Source organism: Sinocyclocheilus anshuiensis, unplaced genomic scaffold (assembly GCF_001515605.1).
Source record: "Sinocyclocheilus anshuiensis isolate Anshui unplaced genomic scaffold, SAMN03320099.WGS_v1.1 scaffold86, whole genome shotgun sequence".
Taxonomy (NCBI): Eukaryota; Metazoa; Chordata; class Actinopteri; order Cypriniformes; family Cyprinidae; genus Sinocyclocheilus; species Sinocyclocheilus anshuiensis.
This window is the reverse complement of record NW_015547662.1, coordinates 494,638-510,392: the sequence shown is the minus strand read 5'-3', so window position 1 is coordinate 510,392 and position 15,755 is coordinate 494,638. Positions and strand designations below refer to the sequence as shown.

General features: G+C 38.1%; 1 protein-coding gene across 7 annotated transcripts in view; it reads left to right on the top strand.

Annotated features, from left to right (window-relative positions):
* LOC107702320 (piggyBac transposable element-derived protein 4-like) overlaps positions 1 to 15,755 on the top strand; it is a 25,715-nt gene that overhangs the window by 3,800 nt on the left and 6,160 nt on the right. For 2 of the 7 annotated variants that reach the window (XM_016504591.1, XM_016504589.1), the window contains exons 1-7: positions 807 to 1,384; positions 4,403 to 4,480; positions 4,564 to 4,650; positions 5,048 to 5,238; positions 5,383 to 5,427; positions 5,533 to 5,605; positions 13,653 to 14,809. In XM_016504591.1, the coding sequence (XP_016360077.1) occupies positions 1,106 to 1,384; positions 4,403 to 4,480; positions 4,564 to 4,650; positions 5,048 to 5,238; positions 5,383 to 5,427; positions 5,533 to 5,605; positions 13,653 to 14,809 (1,910 nt within the window). In that variant the 5' untranslated portion in view covers positions 807 to 1,105. Of the gene's footprint in view, positions 1 to 806; positions 1,385 to 4,402; positions 4,481 to 4,563; positions 4,651 to 5,047; positions 5,239 to 5,382; positions 5,428 to 5,532; positions 6,766 to 6,877; positions 7,450 to 13,652; positions 14,810 to 15,755 lie in introns of those variants that run through there. The other 5 variants (XM_016504595.1, XM_016504590.1, XM_016504593.1 and 2 more) reach the window with 5 other exon arrangements.

Here is a 15,755-nt window from a genome sequence, read left to right as displayed (position 1 = left end):
ACGACATGAGGGTGAGTAATTAATGACATAATTTTCATTTTTGGGTGAACTATCCCTTTAAGCATCACATTGAAATCGGTAATAAATTTGATTGGAAAAAATAAGCAGAATTAAATTTCAAGTTTAAAACTATTTTCTGATTAAAGATGGTATTTTAAACCATTTGACTTGCCATACATCCAGTTGTGCTTCTTGCGCACGCTAGTTCTGATCATATGTATGGTAACTCGGCAACTATGCAAGAATTGTAATTAGTATGGTTGTGTAAAGGGAAACAGACATTCCGAAGGGAACAGAATCTACTCTACACCAGCCCTCTGGGAATTGGGTTTGACACCTCTGTGATAAATAAAGTTATTGTTTCCCAAAAGAATGGACTCTCAACAGCCTAAAACGAGTCGTCAGTAATTCGAATCCCACTTCCGTAACGGTTACACGTAACACATTTGCATAATGCCCGCCTATGTTACGCGTTGACCGCCCTCAAACACTGGCTTGTTGTTCGTGTGGTTAACATCATGTCGAGAAGACGCTGTGTCCTACGCTGTGAAAGTAAATTCGTTTTATTTTCACTTCCGAAAGACGAGGCTGCAAAGAATCAGTGGTTAATATTCGTTTTCTCCACTGTACCACAGCAGTACAACCCCAATCTTGTTTTGTGTTCCCGTCATTTTACTGAAGACTGCTTCTCTAATCTCGGGGAGTTCAACGCGAGATTCACAAAACGCTTGTTCTTGAAAGATGGCTCAGTACCCAGTTTATTCGGACCATCTGGCTCCACTGAATCACAACCTGTAAGTATGATAAATAATTGATGTTTATATATGGAGCGTTCAAAACACGGAACAATGGGCGTATCGTTTCCAATATATTGTCTCCCAAAAGAAAGAAGCGGTTCTGAACTGCGTGAAACGAGCCGTCAGTAATCCCTGCCTCACTTCCTGCAGAAAAGCTCTTCACAAGCCTGCTTATGGCTATCAAATTTGCATCATGCCCGCCTATGGTTTTCATTGGCTGTCCGCGAGCAACGTGTGCTTTGACCCGCCCTCAAACGCTGTAGTTGTAGCTGAGGCCCGGAAGAGTTTGGTTCGTTCGTGTTGTTATCATGTCTAGAAGGCGCTGTTTTCTGCGCTGCGAAAGCAAATCCTCTTTGCATTTACTCCCAAAGCACGAGGAAGTGAAGAGTCAGTGGTTAAAGTTCATTTTTACAGTGACACCACATCAGTATATCTCCAATAACCTTTTGTTGTGCTCTCGTCATTTTACTGATGGCTGCTTCTTAAATCTTGGTGAGGTCAACGCGGGATTTGCAAAACGCTTATTTATTAAAGATGGGGCAGTGCCCACTTTATTCGGACCTTCCCGCGCTTCAGCATCACAACTTGTAAGTATGATTATTTATGTTTTCTACCGAATGTTCAAAATGCGTAGCTTTGTGCTGTGTGCTATGTACACCCACATCAGCTGTGGACCCACTATTATCTAACATCGTGTGTGGAGCACGATTGGTTTAGAAACGAATGTCCCGTTATTGTTTGGAAAGTGTTTCCTATTCTTCAGCTGTGTGCCTGGTCTGCCCCATACATGTATTACAAAGCTTCCTTTCACCGAGCTTTTATCGTTAGTATAGTGGATGACTAACGTTATCTGTATTGTAATAAGATGTAAAGTTGCGACCACTGTCCTCTGCTAATTTGCTCAAGAATGTGCAGATCGAATGGGTCATGTCGGCGCAACTTCTAAGAGCTCCTTCAATTATTTCGCTCTGCACCGCATCGCGATTGCTTGCTGACTGCACGCCATCACATGAAGATGTTAAACAAATGTATTTGTTAAATGGGTAGTTCGCCCAAAAATTAAAATTGACATTATCTCACCCTCAATTTGTTATAAACCTGTAAGAGTTTCTTTCTTCTGGTGAACACAAAATAAGATATTTTGAAGAATGTTGGCAACCAAACAGTTGCTGGTAGCCATTGACTTCCATAGAATGGGGAAAAAAAAATATTATGAAAGTCTGTGGCTATCAGCAGCAGGCAAATATTGTATCAACTTAAATGTATCCTGCATATTCAAAAGTAATATAAAATAAGAAAATGCTAAATATGTCTTAGCTGAAATGTAGACTTTCAGTTTTAGGGGTCAACTCAGTCAAGGCAATTCAGATTTGTTGTGAGTGGTTAATCAGGTACACCGTCATATGGTTGGATAATTTTTTCCCCCCTTAACAGTTATCAACGTCAACATATCTAATTGTAACGTTTGCTAATATTTTGTTCAAAACCGCAGCTCCTCGATTTAAAAATAAAATTGTGGTAAAACATTACATTCAAATTAAACGATAAAATCATTATATATATATATATATATAGCATGCAGAAGGCTTGTAACGTGACGTAAAAGCTTCTCCAATCCGTCTTCAGTCGTTCTTCAAAATGTAATTCATGTAACACAAAATACATTTGCACCCGTCAGATAGGCCTGATGTATAAACCTTGTCACACACACATCAGAATTTATAAACACAAAACGGTGTAATTATGTATGCAGCGCCGCATCACTCTGGAATGCACACATTCTTTTACTGTGATAGCGATGAAGTAAATGCTTTATATTTACACATTTAGATTAAATATGCCACTCTCATGAATTAAGTTAAGCACACAAATTACATACAATAATCGAGAAGTTGAATTATTAGAAGTTAAAAATCGCCCCTCTCTGTAATAGACATGCTGTTTGTATTATGACAGCGAGGCAGGTCCGGTTCCGAAATCACATCACTGGGGGTTCTTCGGAAAATAATGAGGGTGCTCTAACCTTAATGCAAATCTATTTTGACATATATTTTTATCCTGTCCACTACTATGGTGCAAAGATCGCTCCCGTTATAATTACTAACAAGCTGTCACTAATCATCGCGTTCTTACAAAGTTCTGTTAAAATCAATTATTGTCTACACACGATGAATCCTTTATTTACATTGTGTTTACACTGTTATAATAAAAGGATTCGCGAGTGCACAGAACTCAGCACTGTACTAAAACTCCAGCGTTTTGAGCGGTGAGTGGATTCTAACTTATGCCTCTGATTGGCCATTGTGTTCATGAAATCAACAGATATGTCTGATTGGCTACATTACACAACCCTGTAAAAACACATTGGAAATAGAAAATGTTGACGCTCTCTGGAGCGCAAACACAAATGCTTACTGGCACTGCTCGTTTGCCAAATCTGTTTCGCCAATATGATATTATTACAGCTTCAAGTGAGAATGCTTATCACCCTCTAACACTTAAAACCAGGCCTGCAGCGAGGATTGCTTGGCTGTGAAAATTCTGTCTTAAATTGTGTTGTATTGCCGAAATCAGAGTCTGAGCGCAAAAAAAAATGTTTTTTATCGGAATAATGATCAATGATGATACGCACTTGATTCAGAAGATGGCTTAGAAACATACATACACTGCTGGGCCCGTTCGACAGCTACCGTACTGCTGCTGGTGTAGTAGTGCCGCTACATTACGCATCCAATCTGAATGCAACAAATGAATGAGAATTGATGCTAAAGTCTGATGATGATCCACTCTTTCCTAATGCTGGGATCAGAAGGAAGGCAATGCAAAGACTGTTTTTCCACAACTTGGCACTTCACAGTGTCTTGTTGTCTTTGGAGCCATCTTTATCGTTTGATTTCTGTATAGACCTGCATTTGCCTCTCTCGTTATTTATACTACCCATGCAAATCGGTGGGCGGGGATAAACAGGCAATGATGTAGAAGCAGGCGTTGATCATCTTCTGCGGAGGCGGGGTTTAGCCACACTATTACGTCATAAAGTGGCACATTCCACAACCTGTCATTTTGGCAGATTGGCTTCAATATAAGCTGTTTTTAGACTAACGAGAAAGTTTTGAGTTCTGAAACTTACAGGATGTTTTTATGGTACAATGACATTTTATATGTCAGAATATCAAGAGAATTTTGTTTTCTCAGTGCATGGCCCCGTTAACGCATCCACTCAAAATTGACCAAATACTTGAAATGAAAAGCAAAGCTGCATTTGAGGTAGTGAAAGAAAATCCCAAATAAATGCATATACAATATTCTTTGAAATGCCACATGCTTCATGATCATTTTGTTAAGTTATTTCTCCATTTTTCCAGCAAATGTTGCATTGAAGTTGTTTATTGTTGAATGTGGCACCACATTTTTTTAAAGTGCTTTGTGCAGGATTTGCAAGCTTTGTCTGATCATGTTTTAACCAATTAAAAATTCATTTTGGGATCCAAATATGATATTTGGGGATTTTGTGACTCTGCCCTGCAATGTCATTATATTTTCTAACCTTACTGCATTTGCATCTCTGTGTTAACATATTTCAAAATTGTGTAATTTTTTTTTAGGGCAATTCTGGAAAAAGTGGGCTCGCTGGGGAAGGTGGCACTGTTGCAAGACCCCTCAAAACATGGCACAGTTTAAAAGTATGCAAATTAATAAACTCATCTTTACTGAATTTTGTTGTGGTGGTATTGTTAAGTGGCAAGGTTTATTTCCTCTGCCTTAGGATTCCAAGTGTCCAGGGTCATGTGAGGGTGTGAGTCGTGGGAAACCCACTGCTGCAATGTGCTTTACTTTGTTTGCGACACACGCTGTAAGTGCCAGACCAACCACAACAGACTGGGCTATCTGACCAATCATAGCAGACTAGGCTATTTGGAAAGGAGAGGTTTAGAGAGATCCGATCCTTGAACAAATGGTTTCAGGCACAGTGATGAAAAGAAGTGATGCTGCAATGTATATAATGACATTTTTAAAAATGTAAGTTTTTTTTGTTTTTTTTTGGAAGCATGAAACCCTATTGTAGGAGACCTTCAAAACAAAATTAGGAAACATTAAAATAGCATAATAGGGGCACTTTAAGAAAAACTGTTGGGTTGTGAATAAATGAATAAAACAAAACTGAATTTTGGTTTATGTTGTATAATTTGGCTTCCAGAAAGAAAGAAAGAAATCACTAACTCTTTGTTTACCCATCTAAAATGCAACAGCAAACGTCTGCAACATTTGATCTTCTGCATTCTACTGCGGGTCCCAAGAAAATTACTACAAATGTCATGGAAGATGTTACAGCCAGTTGTGACGAAGATCTTGATATTTGTGACCTGGACAGTGTGGCCAGCAGTGTGGACAGCACAGCAGAGGAGATGTTTATTGATGGTCTTGACCCTGTTCTAGATGGGTAAGTTTATTTTTTGTTTAGTACTAAATAACAATGCAAATATGCTTTGAGTGGTCATTTTATTGCCAGCCTGTTCATTTAGATTGTGGAGTATTTAAGTATTATTTGCTAATTCTGTTTATTACTTCTTGTGCCATGCCATAGGCCTTCACATGACATTTACTCACCAGAGGAGGACTACGATTCAGAGTATGCTTTGAGTGGTCATTTTATTGCCAGCCTGTTCATTTAGATTGTGGAGTATTTAAGTATTAATTGCTAATTCTGTTTTTTACTTCTTGTGCCATGCCATAGGCCTTCACATGACATATACTCACCAGAGGAGGACTGCGATTCAGAGCCCAGCTCACAGCAGAGAAAGAGATCACGTCTGTCTTCTACTACTGGAAGAAATGGCAGGGAAAGTGAAAACGATGGTTCATCTGGAATTTCAAATGAAAAGTGGCATAGCTCAGATGATGCAGATATTAAGCCACCCCATCTAGACTTCACACCTGTCCAAGAACCTGGGCCACAGATTTTACCAAATAGGTGCACTAGTCCTCTGCAATTTTTTCAACTGCTGTTTCCAAAAAAAATGTGGCAGACCATTGTAGTCCACACTAATGACTATGGAGCAAAGTGCCAAGGGAGAAAGGGCAAAGTGTGGGACTACATTTGTCATAAAGACTTGAAGTCGTACATAGCACTGGTAATTTACATGGGTATGTTCAGGTGCTCTTCATTGACAGACTATTGGAGTGTGTCTGAGCACTTCAGTCTGTCCTTTCCAGCAAAAATCATGTCTTACAAGAAATTTCTGTCAATCTCCAAAGCCCTTCATCTAAGTGATAGCAAGGAGGATGAGAAGAACAGCTTTAGGAAGGGAACAGCAGCCTATGAACGGTTAGGTAAAATTCAGCCTCTGTATCAAGTCATTAGGGAGGCCTGCAAGACCTTTTTTCATCCTTTTCAGAACATCACCATCGTTGAAAGAATGGTCACCTCGCAGGATAGAACTGTACTGAAGCGCTGCGTGAAAAACAAATCCCCAAATATGGGGTACAAACTCTTTGCACTGACAGACTGCATCTGTGGCTATACGTGGGACTTCTTTATTTACGAGGGGAAGTCATGTGCGTCACAGAATGTGGGCCTGAGCTATGAGTCCGTTATGGCATTGGTGGATGAAAATATGTTGGGCTCTGGGTACAAATTGTTTGTGGACAAATTTTACACCAGCCCTGCACTCTTCAGGGACCTCTTGTATAAAAAGATCTGGGCTTGTGGCCCCATTTGGGCAAACAGGACAGGTTTCCCAAAAACAGTCATGAACAGATTGTCAAAGAACGCTTCACGCGGCACCATGCACTGGATCAGGGATGGCAGTCTTCTGTTTGTTGAGTGGAAAGACTCCCAGGAAGTGCAGATGTGCTCCACCTTCCATAAAGCCTATGAAGGTGATACTGTGCCGAGAAAGGTGAAGGACGATGCACTTCGGACCCTGAAGGAGGTTCCCATTCCAGCTGTGGTGCTGGACTACAACAGGTTAGTAGAATTTATTTGATGTTCCTTGTTTCACTTTATTGTGCCTGTGCCTTAAATGCATTAAATGCCTTGATCTTTTTAGAGTTTGAAATATGCTTTTTATGCCACACAGGAACATGGAAGTAGTTGATTCGTCAGATCGCATTACTGGACATTACCGAGCTCTGCTTAAACCGGGAAAGTGGTATCAATGTGTGTTTTACCACTTTTTGGACATCATTGTAGAGAACGCATTCATCATGCAGGAGCTAATGGCCAAGGGAAAGAACAAGAAGCCTTTGACCAGAAAGGCATTCCTGGAGGCGCTTATTTTAGAGCTTACAGAAATGTGTCCTCGGGTCTAAGCACCGGTTCCCTCAGCTCCCTCTTCTTCTGGGTCCTCCTCGGCAGTTCCTGCTATATTCCACAAGGCAAAGCACATAACAGTGAACAGCAGTGGCAGGCGGAAGTGCAGGCTCTGCTGCCAGAAAACACCAGTCGCGTGCAAGACTTATGACGATGTGATTTCAGCCCAAGAGGGACCGACATGAGAGGCTTTTGATTTATGGCTTCAGTATATGTAACAGTGTGTTTTGTTTTGTTCCCCCCCACCCCCCACTGTTCATTCATGGTGCATTCATTCAAAAAATTATCAGAATATGTCAATTAAATGTAATTTACATTGTAAAGTGGAATAAATGGTTTTGAATGGAATGAAATTGTGCGTTTTATGTAATTTCCACGCATCCAAAGTTTAGGAAGTGATGTAATTAGTGAAGGGCTGTATTTCTTCTTCTTCTTAAGCGTTTTTGGCAGTTGGCAAACCAGCTAATAGGTGCCGCCACCTTCTGGGCTGGAGTGTGGAACAAAAGTCTGGCTGAGAAAGACAACAGGAGAAAGAAAATTAAAAAAAATACTATTCTATGATCTTCATATTCGTTCTTGTAGACCTGTCTCTTTCAGATATGAAATTAACTATTTCCTTAGTGCTGTTCCAAGTATATCTTCCAAAGTAAATTTAAGTAACATAATTTATCTATCAATATGGAACAATCAATATATATTATTCAAAAACAAGTCTATTTTTTGGAGTGATTGGTTTAACAAAGGTTTAATTTTTGTTACAGATTTATTAAATCACTCAGGTGATCTATATAATTGCACTGAATTTATTAATAATTGTGGATTAAATGTATCTTCCAGTGAATATATCAAACTAATTCATTGTATTTCCTACTTCACCTTATTAAAAATGAAAAAATGTATAAGCCGGTTACTGGCTCTCTTCCAGATCTTACTGTTGGGGGCATTTCTATCAGGGATAAAAAAAAATCAATAACTTTTATATTAGGAAAATTTTAACCAAAGAAAAAAAGTATTCTTCCTAAGGCAATGGTGAAATGGAAACAGGATTATCCCTCACTTTTATATCAGAATCCGTGGTCAGATATGAATAAATATGTTTATTCAAGGGTTCTTGATAAATTAAGTTTAAAGAAGGGTTCTGGCCCTTATGCTGGTTTTGTAAAGAAGAGTCAGAAACCATTTTTCATTTATTTTTCAGTTGTAATTATACCAAAACTATTTTGGTCCCAAGTTTCTTTTTGAAGTGTTTTACAAGTTTGTCACTATAACTGATATAATGGTCTTGTTTTTGGATTGTGATACCGGTCTATTGGAAATGGACAATATAATTAAAATTATTTTATTGGGGAAATATCACATACACCAAGCAAAATGTATATTAACTGTACCAAATGGTAAACGATTTTCCATTGATTTAAAGGTTTTCTATGATTCTCTAACTTCAATACAGAACCATCGTAAAGCTGTTAAGACATCTCAACTATTAAAGAGGATACTTGATGTATTAGATATTTAGTTCATCTTTGAAAAATGTTCAATTTTTGGGTTGTATTGTTTTATAGACTCATATTTTTGTAAGACTTTGTATTCCCCTACTGTTATTTTTTATTTTTATTTTTTATTAATGCTCAATAACATAAGAACATTGTCAAGGAATTACATACAAATACATATAATAAAACAAAGAGAGAGAAAACTAAAATATTATACAAAAAAAAGATGACAAGACAAGGAGACACAAGAATGCAGACACGACCATTATACAAAAAAAAGATGACAAGACAAGGAGACACAAGAATGCATACATTACCACTATTGAAACAATAACATACAAACATTAATATACAGGGGCAGCTTTTAAATACATGTATTTTCTTTAAACATTTCTTCATAATATTTTATAAATCTTTGGGATTTTTTGTTATTTATATAACTAAGAGATTTAAGAAGTGATATTAATTCAGTTTTAAAATGGGGATAGGATGGAATATTATTTGCAAACTTTTGTTTATGAATAAAGAATTTGCCATATAAAATAAAGAAGTTAACAATATACTCTAGGGGTCTATTTTTATCATCAGTATAATAAAAAATAATGTCTTTTAGACTGAAAGAATAAGTAACATTGGCCGAATCGAATATATAGGAGCCAAGGTCACCAAAATTGCTTGGATATTGGGCAATCATAAAACGAATGTGCAAATGTCTCTTCTGATTGCTTACAAAAAAGCACATGAACTGTCAATGTCCAGATAGTTTACAGGATATATTTTATGTCAAATTTTGAAATGTATTTCTTTAGCTTTAATGGAAATACAGTATTTTCCAGGTAAAAGCCAGGCCCTTCTCCAGTCTATATCTTCTACCAAAGATCTCCAATAGAACTTTCCTCTTGGAGAAATTTTTTTCTTGAATTGAAAGATTTGGCGTACATGTCTATTGGTACATTTCTTGTCTAAAAAATCAATTCCATCCAAGAACAAAGTAGATTGTATTGTGACTGTTCTTCTTTGATTATATAGGGAGTGGCTTTTAACAAGATGAATTAACCCAGGTGAGATTGCTTTAACCACTGTATTAAACTCTTTTGGAGGAATCGGGAAATTGTGGTAAGTCATAAATTGCTCATAAGTAAAAAGGTTACCAGAGTCATCAAATAAGGAGAGGATACCGTTAATATTATTTTGGAACCACCTGGGGAAAAATAAAGATTTATTTCTGACAGTGATATCACTGTTATTCCATAACAGTGTTTTATGAGGTGAAAAACTATGAACATAACACAGTTTCCAAGCAAGGAGACATTGCTGATGAAATTTGGACAAGGTAATAGGTAGCTTAGAAGGTAAATAGTTGCAGTTTAAAATAAAGGAAAGGCTACCAATTTTTCCAAATATTTGGTTGGGGATAAAGTACCAAATGGATCTTGGATTGGCATAAATACATGTATTTTCTTTAAACATTTCTTCATAATATTTTATAAATCTTTGGGATTTTTTGTTATTTATATAACTAAGAGATTTAAGAAGTGATATTAATTCAGTTTTAAAATGGGGATAGGATGGAATATTATTTGCAAACTTTTGTTTATGAATAAAGAATTTGCCATATAAAATAAAGACGTTAACAATATACTCTAGGGGTCTATTTTTATCATCAATATAATAACAAATAATGTCTTTTAGACTGAAAGAATAAGTAACATTGGCCGAATCGAATATATAGGAGCCAAGGTCAGACCAAAATTGCTTGGATATTGGGCAATCATAAAACGAATGTGCAAATGTCTCTTCTGATTGCTTACAAAAAAGCACATGAACTGTCAATGTCCAGATAGTTTACAGGATATATTTTATGTCAAATTTTGAAATGTATTTCTTTAGCTTTAATGGAAATACAGTATTTTCCAGGTAAAAGCCAGGCCCTTCTCCAGTCTATATCTTCTACCAAAGATCTCCAATAGAACTTTCCTCTTGGAGAATTTTTTTTCTTGAATTGAAAGATTTGGTGTACATGTCTATTGGTACATTTCTTGTCTAAAAAATCAATTCCATCCAAGAACAAAGTAGATTGTATTGTGACTGTTCTTCTTTGATTATATAGGGAGTGGCTTTTAACAGGATGAATTAACCCAGGTGAGATTGCTTTAACCACTGTATTAAACTCTTTTGGAGGAATCGGGAAATTGTGGTAAGTCATAAATTGCTCATAAGTAAAAAGGTTACCAGAGTCTCCCCTACTGTTATTTCAAATAATGATTTAAAAAATACGTCACTTCCTGTGACTCCCGCGCGGAGAGCAAGTGAACACACAGTTTGTATGTGATTGTTGCTTACATCCTTAGCATGTGAGTTGTTTAAGTTTTACGGCTAATCTTCGAAACTGTTATATATTATTTGCGGTGCTGTCAGCTTACCCACCAGGCTTCAAGTTTAAGTAACTTTACTATAAGCGCCCGTCTTGTTCGTTTAAAGACACTGACTGAGTTTAAATTCTTATCTGTAGTCAACGACGCCACTCAGGCGGGCGCATAAACATCGACTTGCTTGATTTGCCTGCTAAACGGTATGGCATTATATAGGAAATTGGAATAAAAATAATATCTGAATTTGAGATTACAGTGGCATGTGGTTTGTCTGTACTCCCTAAAACATGCAGAGGCCACTAATTCACTGTTTACTCACCTTACATTCAGCAGGATACATTCGCATCGATTGCTCTTTAGAACTCTCCGATGGATCCAAAGAAAAGTACTGAGAATGGCGTGGAGGACAGTGTAGCCAGTAATGATGAAGATCTTTATGTTTGTGACCAGTGCAGTGTGGCCAGCAGTGTGGACAGCACAGCAGAGGAAATGTTAAGGAATGGTCTTGACCCTGTTCTAGATTGGTGAGTTTTTCTACACGTTTTCCTGAGACACATTTACTTTCTTTTAACAACGTATTTTAGCACTCACATTTATAACGTGGGTTAAATATTATGTTTGATGCAAAGAAATGTAATTGTATGGACTTCCCCTTCAAACAGCACTTTGTCATAACAGCACGTTAGAATGGGGATTTGATGAAATCATTGAAGATCCATAGCAAATAATACTATTTTTATCATCTTAAAATCCATAGTCATAATAGCAATGGACTATGGTTTTATATATGTATAATAAAACACCAGCAACAACATGCTACTTAGGGCCTTCTGACACAATTAAGTATAAAAATAAAATACTTTTCACTCCACAGATAGACAATGAAAGTGACGTGACATGTGGCCAAGTATGGTGACCCACACTCGGAATTAGTGCTCTGCATTTATCCCATCCAAAGTGCACACACACAGCAGTGAACACACACACACACACTGTGAACGGGCGGCGCCCGGGGAGCAGTTGGGGGTTTGGTGCCTTGCTCAAGGGCACCTCAGTCGTGGTATTGAGGGTGGGAGAGAGCGCTGTACATTCACTCCCCCCACCTACAATCCCTGCCGGTACGAGACTCGAACCTGCAACCTTTGGGTTACGAGTCTGACTATCTAACCATTAGGCCACGACTTCCCCAAGTGTTACTGTGTCTACAAATCACCTTTTAACAACTCAACATATAAACTCTTTTTTTTTTTTTTATGGAAGAGCATGAGAGACTTTGTACTTGTGCAATTGTTAAACATAAACAAGTCTTAAAGTCCTGTGTACAACAATATGAGTATGAAGATGAATATTTGAATGAACAGCAGTTAATGTGTCTGTGCATCCTGACACAAACATTTGCATGGCGTCAATGTGACAGATTTTTCCCGCTTGTGTACTGGTGTTCTTATCTCTTTCAAAACTGACTCTCTTGTCTCTGTACTCTTGTATTGGCCGTCTTATGAACACCATAGCAAAAACAAAATTCTGAATGGCTGTTTAAAAACATGTAAATAATGTTTGAGTAGTTCTCTGTGACAAGCAGGGCTGCGTTTCTCGATAATGACTGATCTTAGAGCTTAAGAGTGTTTTCTACGAGTCATTTTACGATCGTGTGTTATTGTTTCACGTGCGTTTCCCAAAAATGCACACGTAACCGTGCTTTAAGTGCTACTTAGGAGTCGCTATCCATTTGTCAAGTGCTGAAATGTCACCTTATAGAATGGCTCGTAATTGTACTACACGCTCGTTTATTGAAATGTTAACCTAATGCTGTGTTCCAGACAACTCCGATATAATAACTATTATATTATATTTATACGTATAAATATAATATAATAGTTATTATATCGGAGTTGTCTGGAACACAGCATTAGGTTAACATTTCAATAACATTATATTATATTTATACGTATAATATTGTACTTTACATAATAATAATACAATTTCCTACATTACTTCTTTTATTCATTTTTTTGTTCAGTCATTTAATTTAGATGTGTATTTCTATTTTTTCTGCCCTTTTTAATTATTTCATTTATAAATTCATAAAAACGAGTAATAAAGTGTACAATAAAGTACAATCAAAACTTTATATTATAATCACATTGCACTTGAATAAAGTTAAAGGTGCAATCTGCCGATTGTCCTGCAGGTGACCGCATAAATCTGTCTTCTTACGATGCACTTAGGGCTTTACGATTACCCCAGAGCACTCATAGATCTACAATGATTTTCAAGTGCTACTTAAGTTATGATGCTTTTGGGAAACAGACCGTAATATTAAGATCAGTCGTACGATCGTTTTTACGAACTACTTAGGCTTACGAAGCTTTTGGGAAATGCAGCCCAGGTTAGTAACAAAGTTGTGCAGTGCTGCATTGTGTAGAGGAATAACTGCTGTATTTCTGCTCTTCTAGAAGTGGAACCTACTGCCATTTTTATGCATTTGTCTGAACCAACAAATCGCATACAAAAACAGGCTGAACATTTGTGTTGGTGTGAACACAGGCATTTAATCAACAGAGTTGTGAAGAACCTTGCTAATTGTTTTTTTCTTCTTCTTGTCCCATGGAATAGGCCTTCACCTGATATTTACTCACCAGATGAGGACTGCAACCTACAGCAGAGAAAGAGATCCCGTCTGTCTTCTACATGTTCTGCTGCTGGAGGAGATGGCAGGGAGAGTGAAAATGATGGCTTATCAACAGAAAGGTGGCGCAGCTTAGATGAAACAGATGTTGAACCGCTTCAGCTAGACTTCACACCTGTCCAAGAACCTGGACCAAAGTTTTTACCAAGCAATTGTAGCAGTCCTCTCCAGTTTTTTCAGCTGTTCTTTCCAAAAACAATGATGCAGTCTATTGTAGGGCACACAAATGTCTATGGGAGCAAGTGCAAGGATGTGGGTAATCCTTGGCTCTACATTTCTCTGAAAGACTTGAAGTCGTACATAGGACTGGTAATATACACAGGTCTTTTGAAGTGCTCTTTACTGACAGAATATTGGAGGGAGTCCCAGTACTTCAGTCCATCCTTGCCTGCGCATGTCATGTCTTATCAAAAATTTGTGACAATCGCCAATACTCTTCATTTCAGCAATACCATCGAAGATGAGAAAAATTACTTGAAGAAGGGAACAGCAGCCTATGAACGGTTCGGTAAAATTCTACCTCTATATCAACTCATTCGAGAGGCCTGCAAGACCCATTTTCATCCCTTTCAGAACATCACCATTGATGAAAGAATAGTGGCAGCACAGCCTAGAACTGGACTGAAACAATCCATGGAAGACAAATCTACAGATAGAGGATACAAACTCTTTGCACTGACAGACTGCATCTGTGGCTATACGTGGGACTTCTTAATTTACGAGGGGAAGTCATGTGCGTCACAGAATGTGGGCCTGAGCTATGAGTCTGTTATGGCATTGATGGATGAAAATATGTTGGGTTCTGGGTACAAACTGTTTGTGGACAAATTTTACACCAGCCCCACACTCTTCAGGGACCTCTTGTGTAAAAAGTTCTGGGCTTGTGGCCCTGTTTTGTCGACCAGGAAGGGTTTCCCAAAAATCTCAGTGAATAGATTGTCGAAGAACGCTCCACGCGGCACCATGCGCTGGATCAGGGATGACAATCTTCTGTTTATTGAGTGGAAAGACTCACAGGAAGTGCAGATGTGCTCCACCTTCCATAAAGCTTATGAAGGTGATACTGTGCAGAGAAAGGTGAAAGACGATGCACTTCGGACCCTTAAGGAGGTTCCCATTCCAGCTGTGGTGCTGGACTACAACAGGTTAGTAGAATTTCAGTGATAGTCCTTTGGCCTGTTTCATGAAGCCAGTTCTAGGTAACTTTGAGTGTATTTTGAGCAAAGTTTTTTTTTTTTTTCTTTCCCTCCCTCAGGGTTCAAGAGGATGGATTAGTGTATATACAATGGGCAAAGAAAATGTACCCCCCTTTAAAATAATCAAATGTTGTTGCTTTGCAGCCTGAAATGAAGACGTTGTTTTATCCAGCTGTATTTACTCAGTGCAACTTAGAACATCCAAGTGAAAGGTATAAAACCAATACCAATACCAAAAAATAAAGGAAAAAACAGAATCACTGAGTTGGAAAAAGGATCACCTCCTCCTAAAAATGACTTGTAAACTCAGTAAGGTGTAGCTAATCACCTTCTCAACAGCACACAAAGCCATTTGACGTTCAACTGTGATCAGCTGTGGTCATTTTGATTAGCTCAGCATGAAAAGAGCTTTCCTGGAGCATTTCAGTCCTTGATTGTGCAACTGAAGCAAACAATCAACTATGGGTGGCAAGGCACTGTCAAAAGATCTCCAGTTATTTGGTACGACACAGACCCTCCCTGGATCAGGACGTCGCTCTAAACTGGATGAAAAAGTCAGGAGGAAACTGATCAGAGAGGCTACCAAGAGGCCTACAGCAACTCTGAAGCAGTTGTAGGAATTTATGACAAAGAGTGGTCATTGTGTGCATGTGGCAACAATATCACAAATTCTCCACAAATGTGGCTTGTATGGGAGGGTTGCATGAAAAAAGCCAGTCCTCAAGAAAAGCCACATGCAGTCATGACTGGGCTTTGCCAAAACACATCTTGGTGATTCTGAGGCAGATGAGACTAAAATGGAATTATTTGGCCTCAAAACCAAATGATATGTCTGGCGGAAAGCCAATACAGCTCACCATCCAAATAACAGCATTCCTCCAGTAAAGCATGGAGG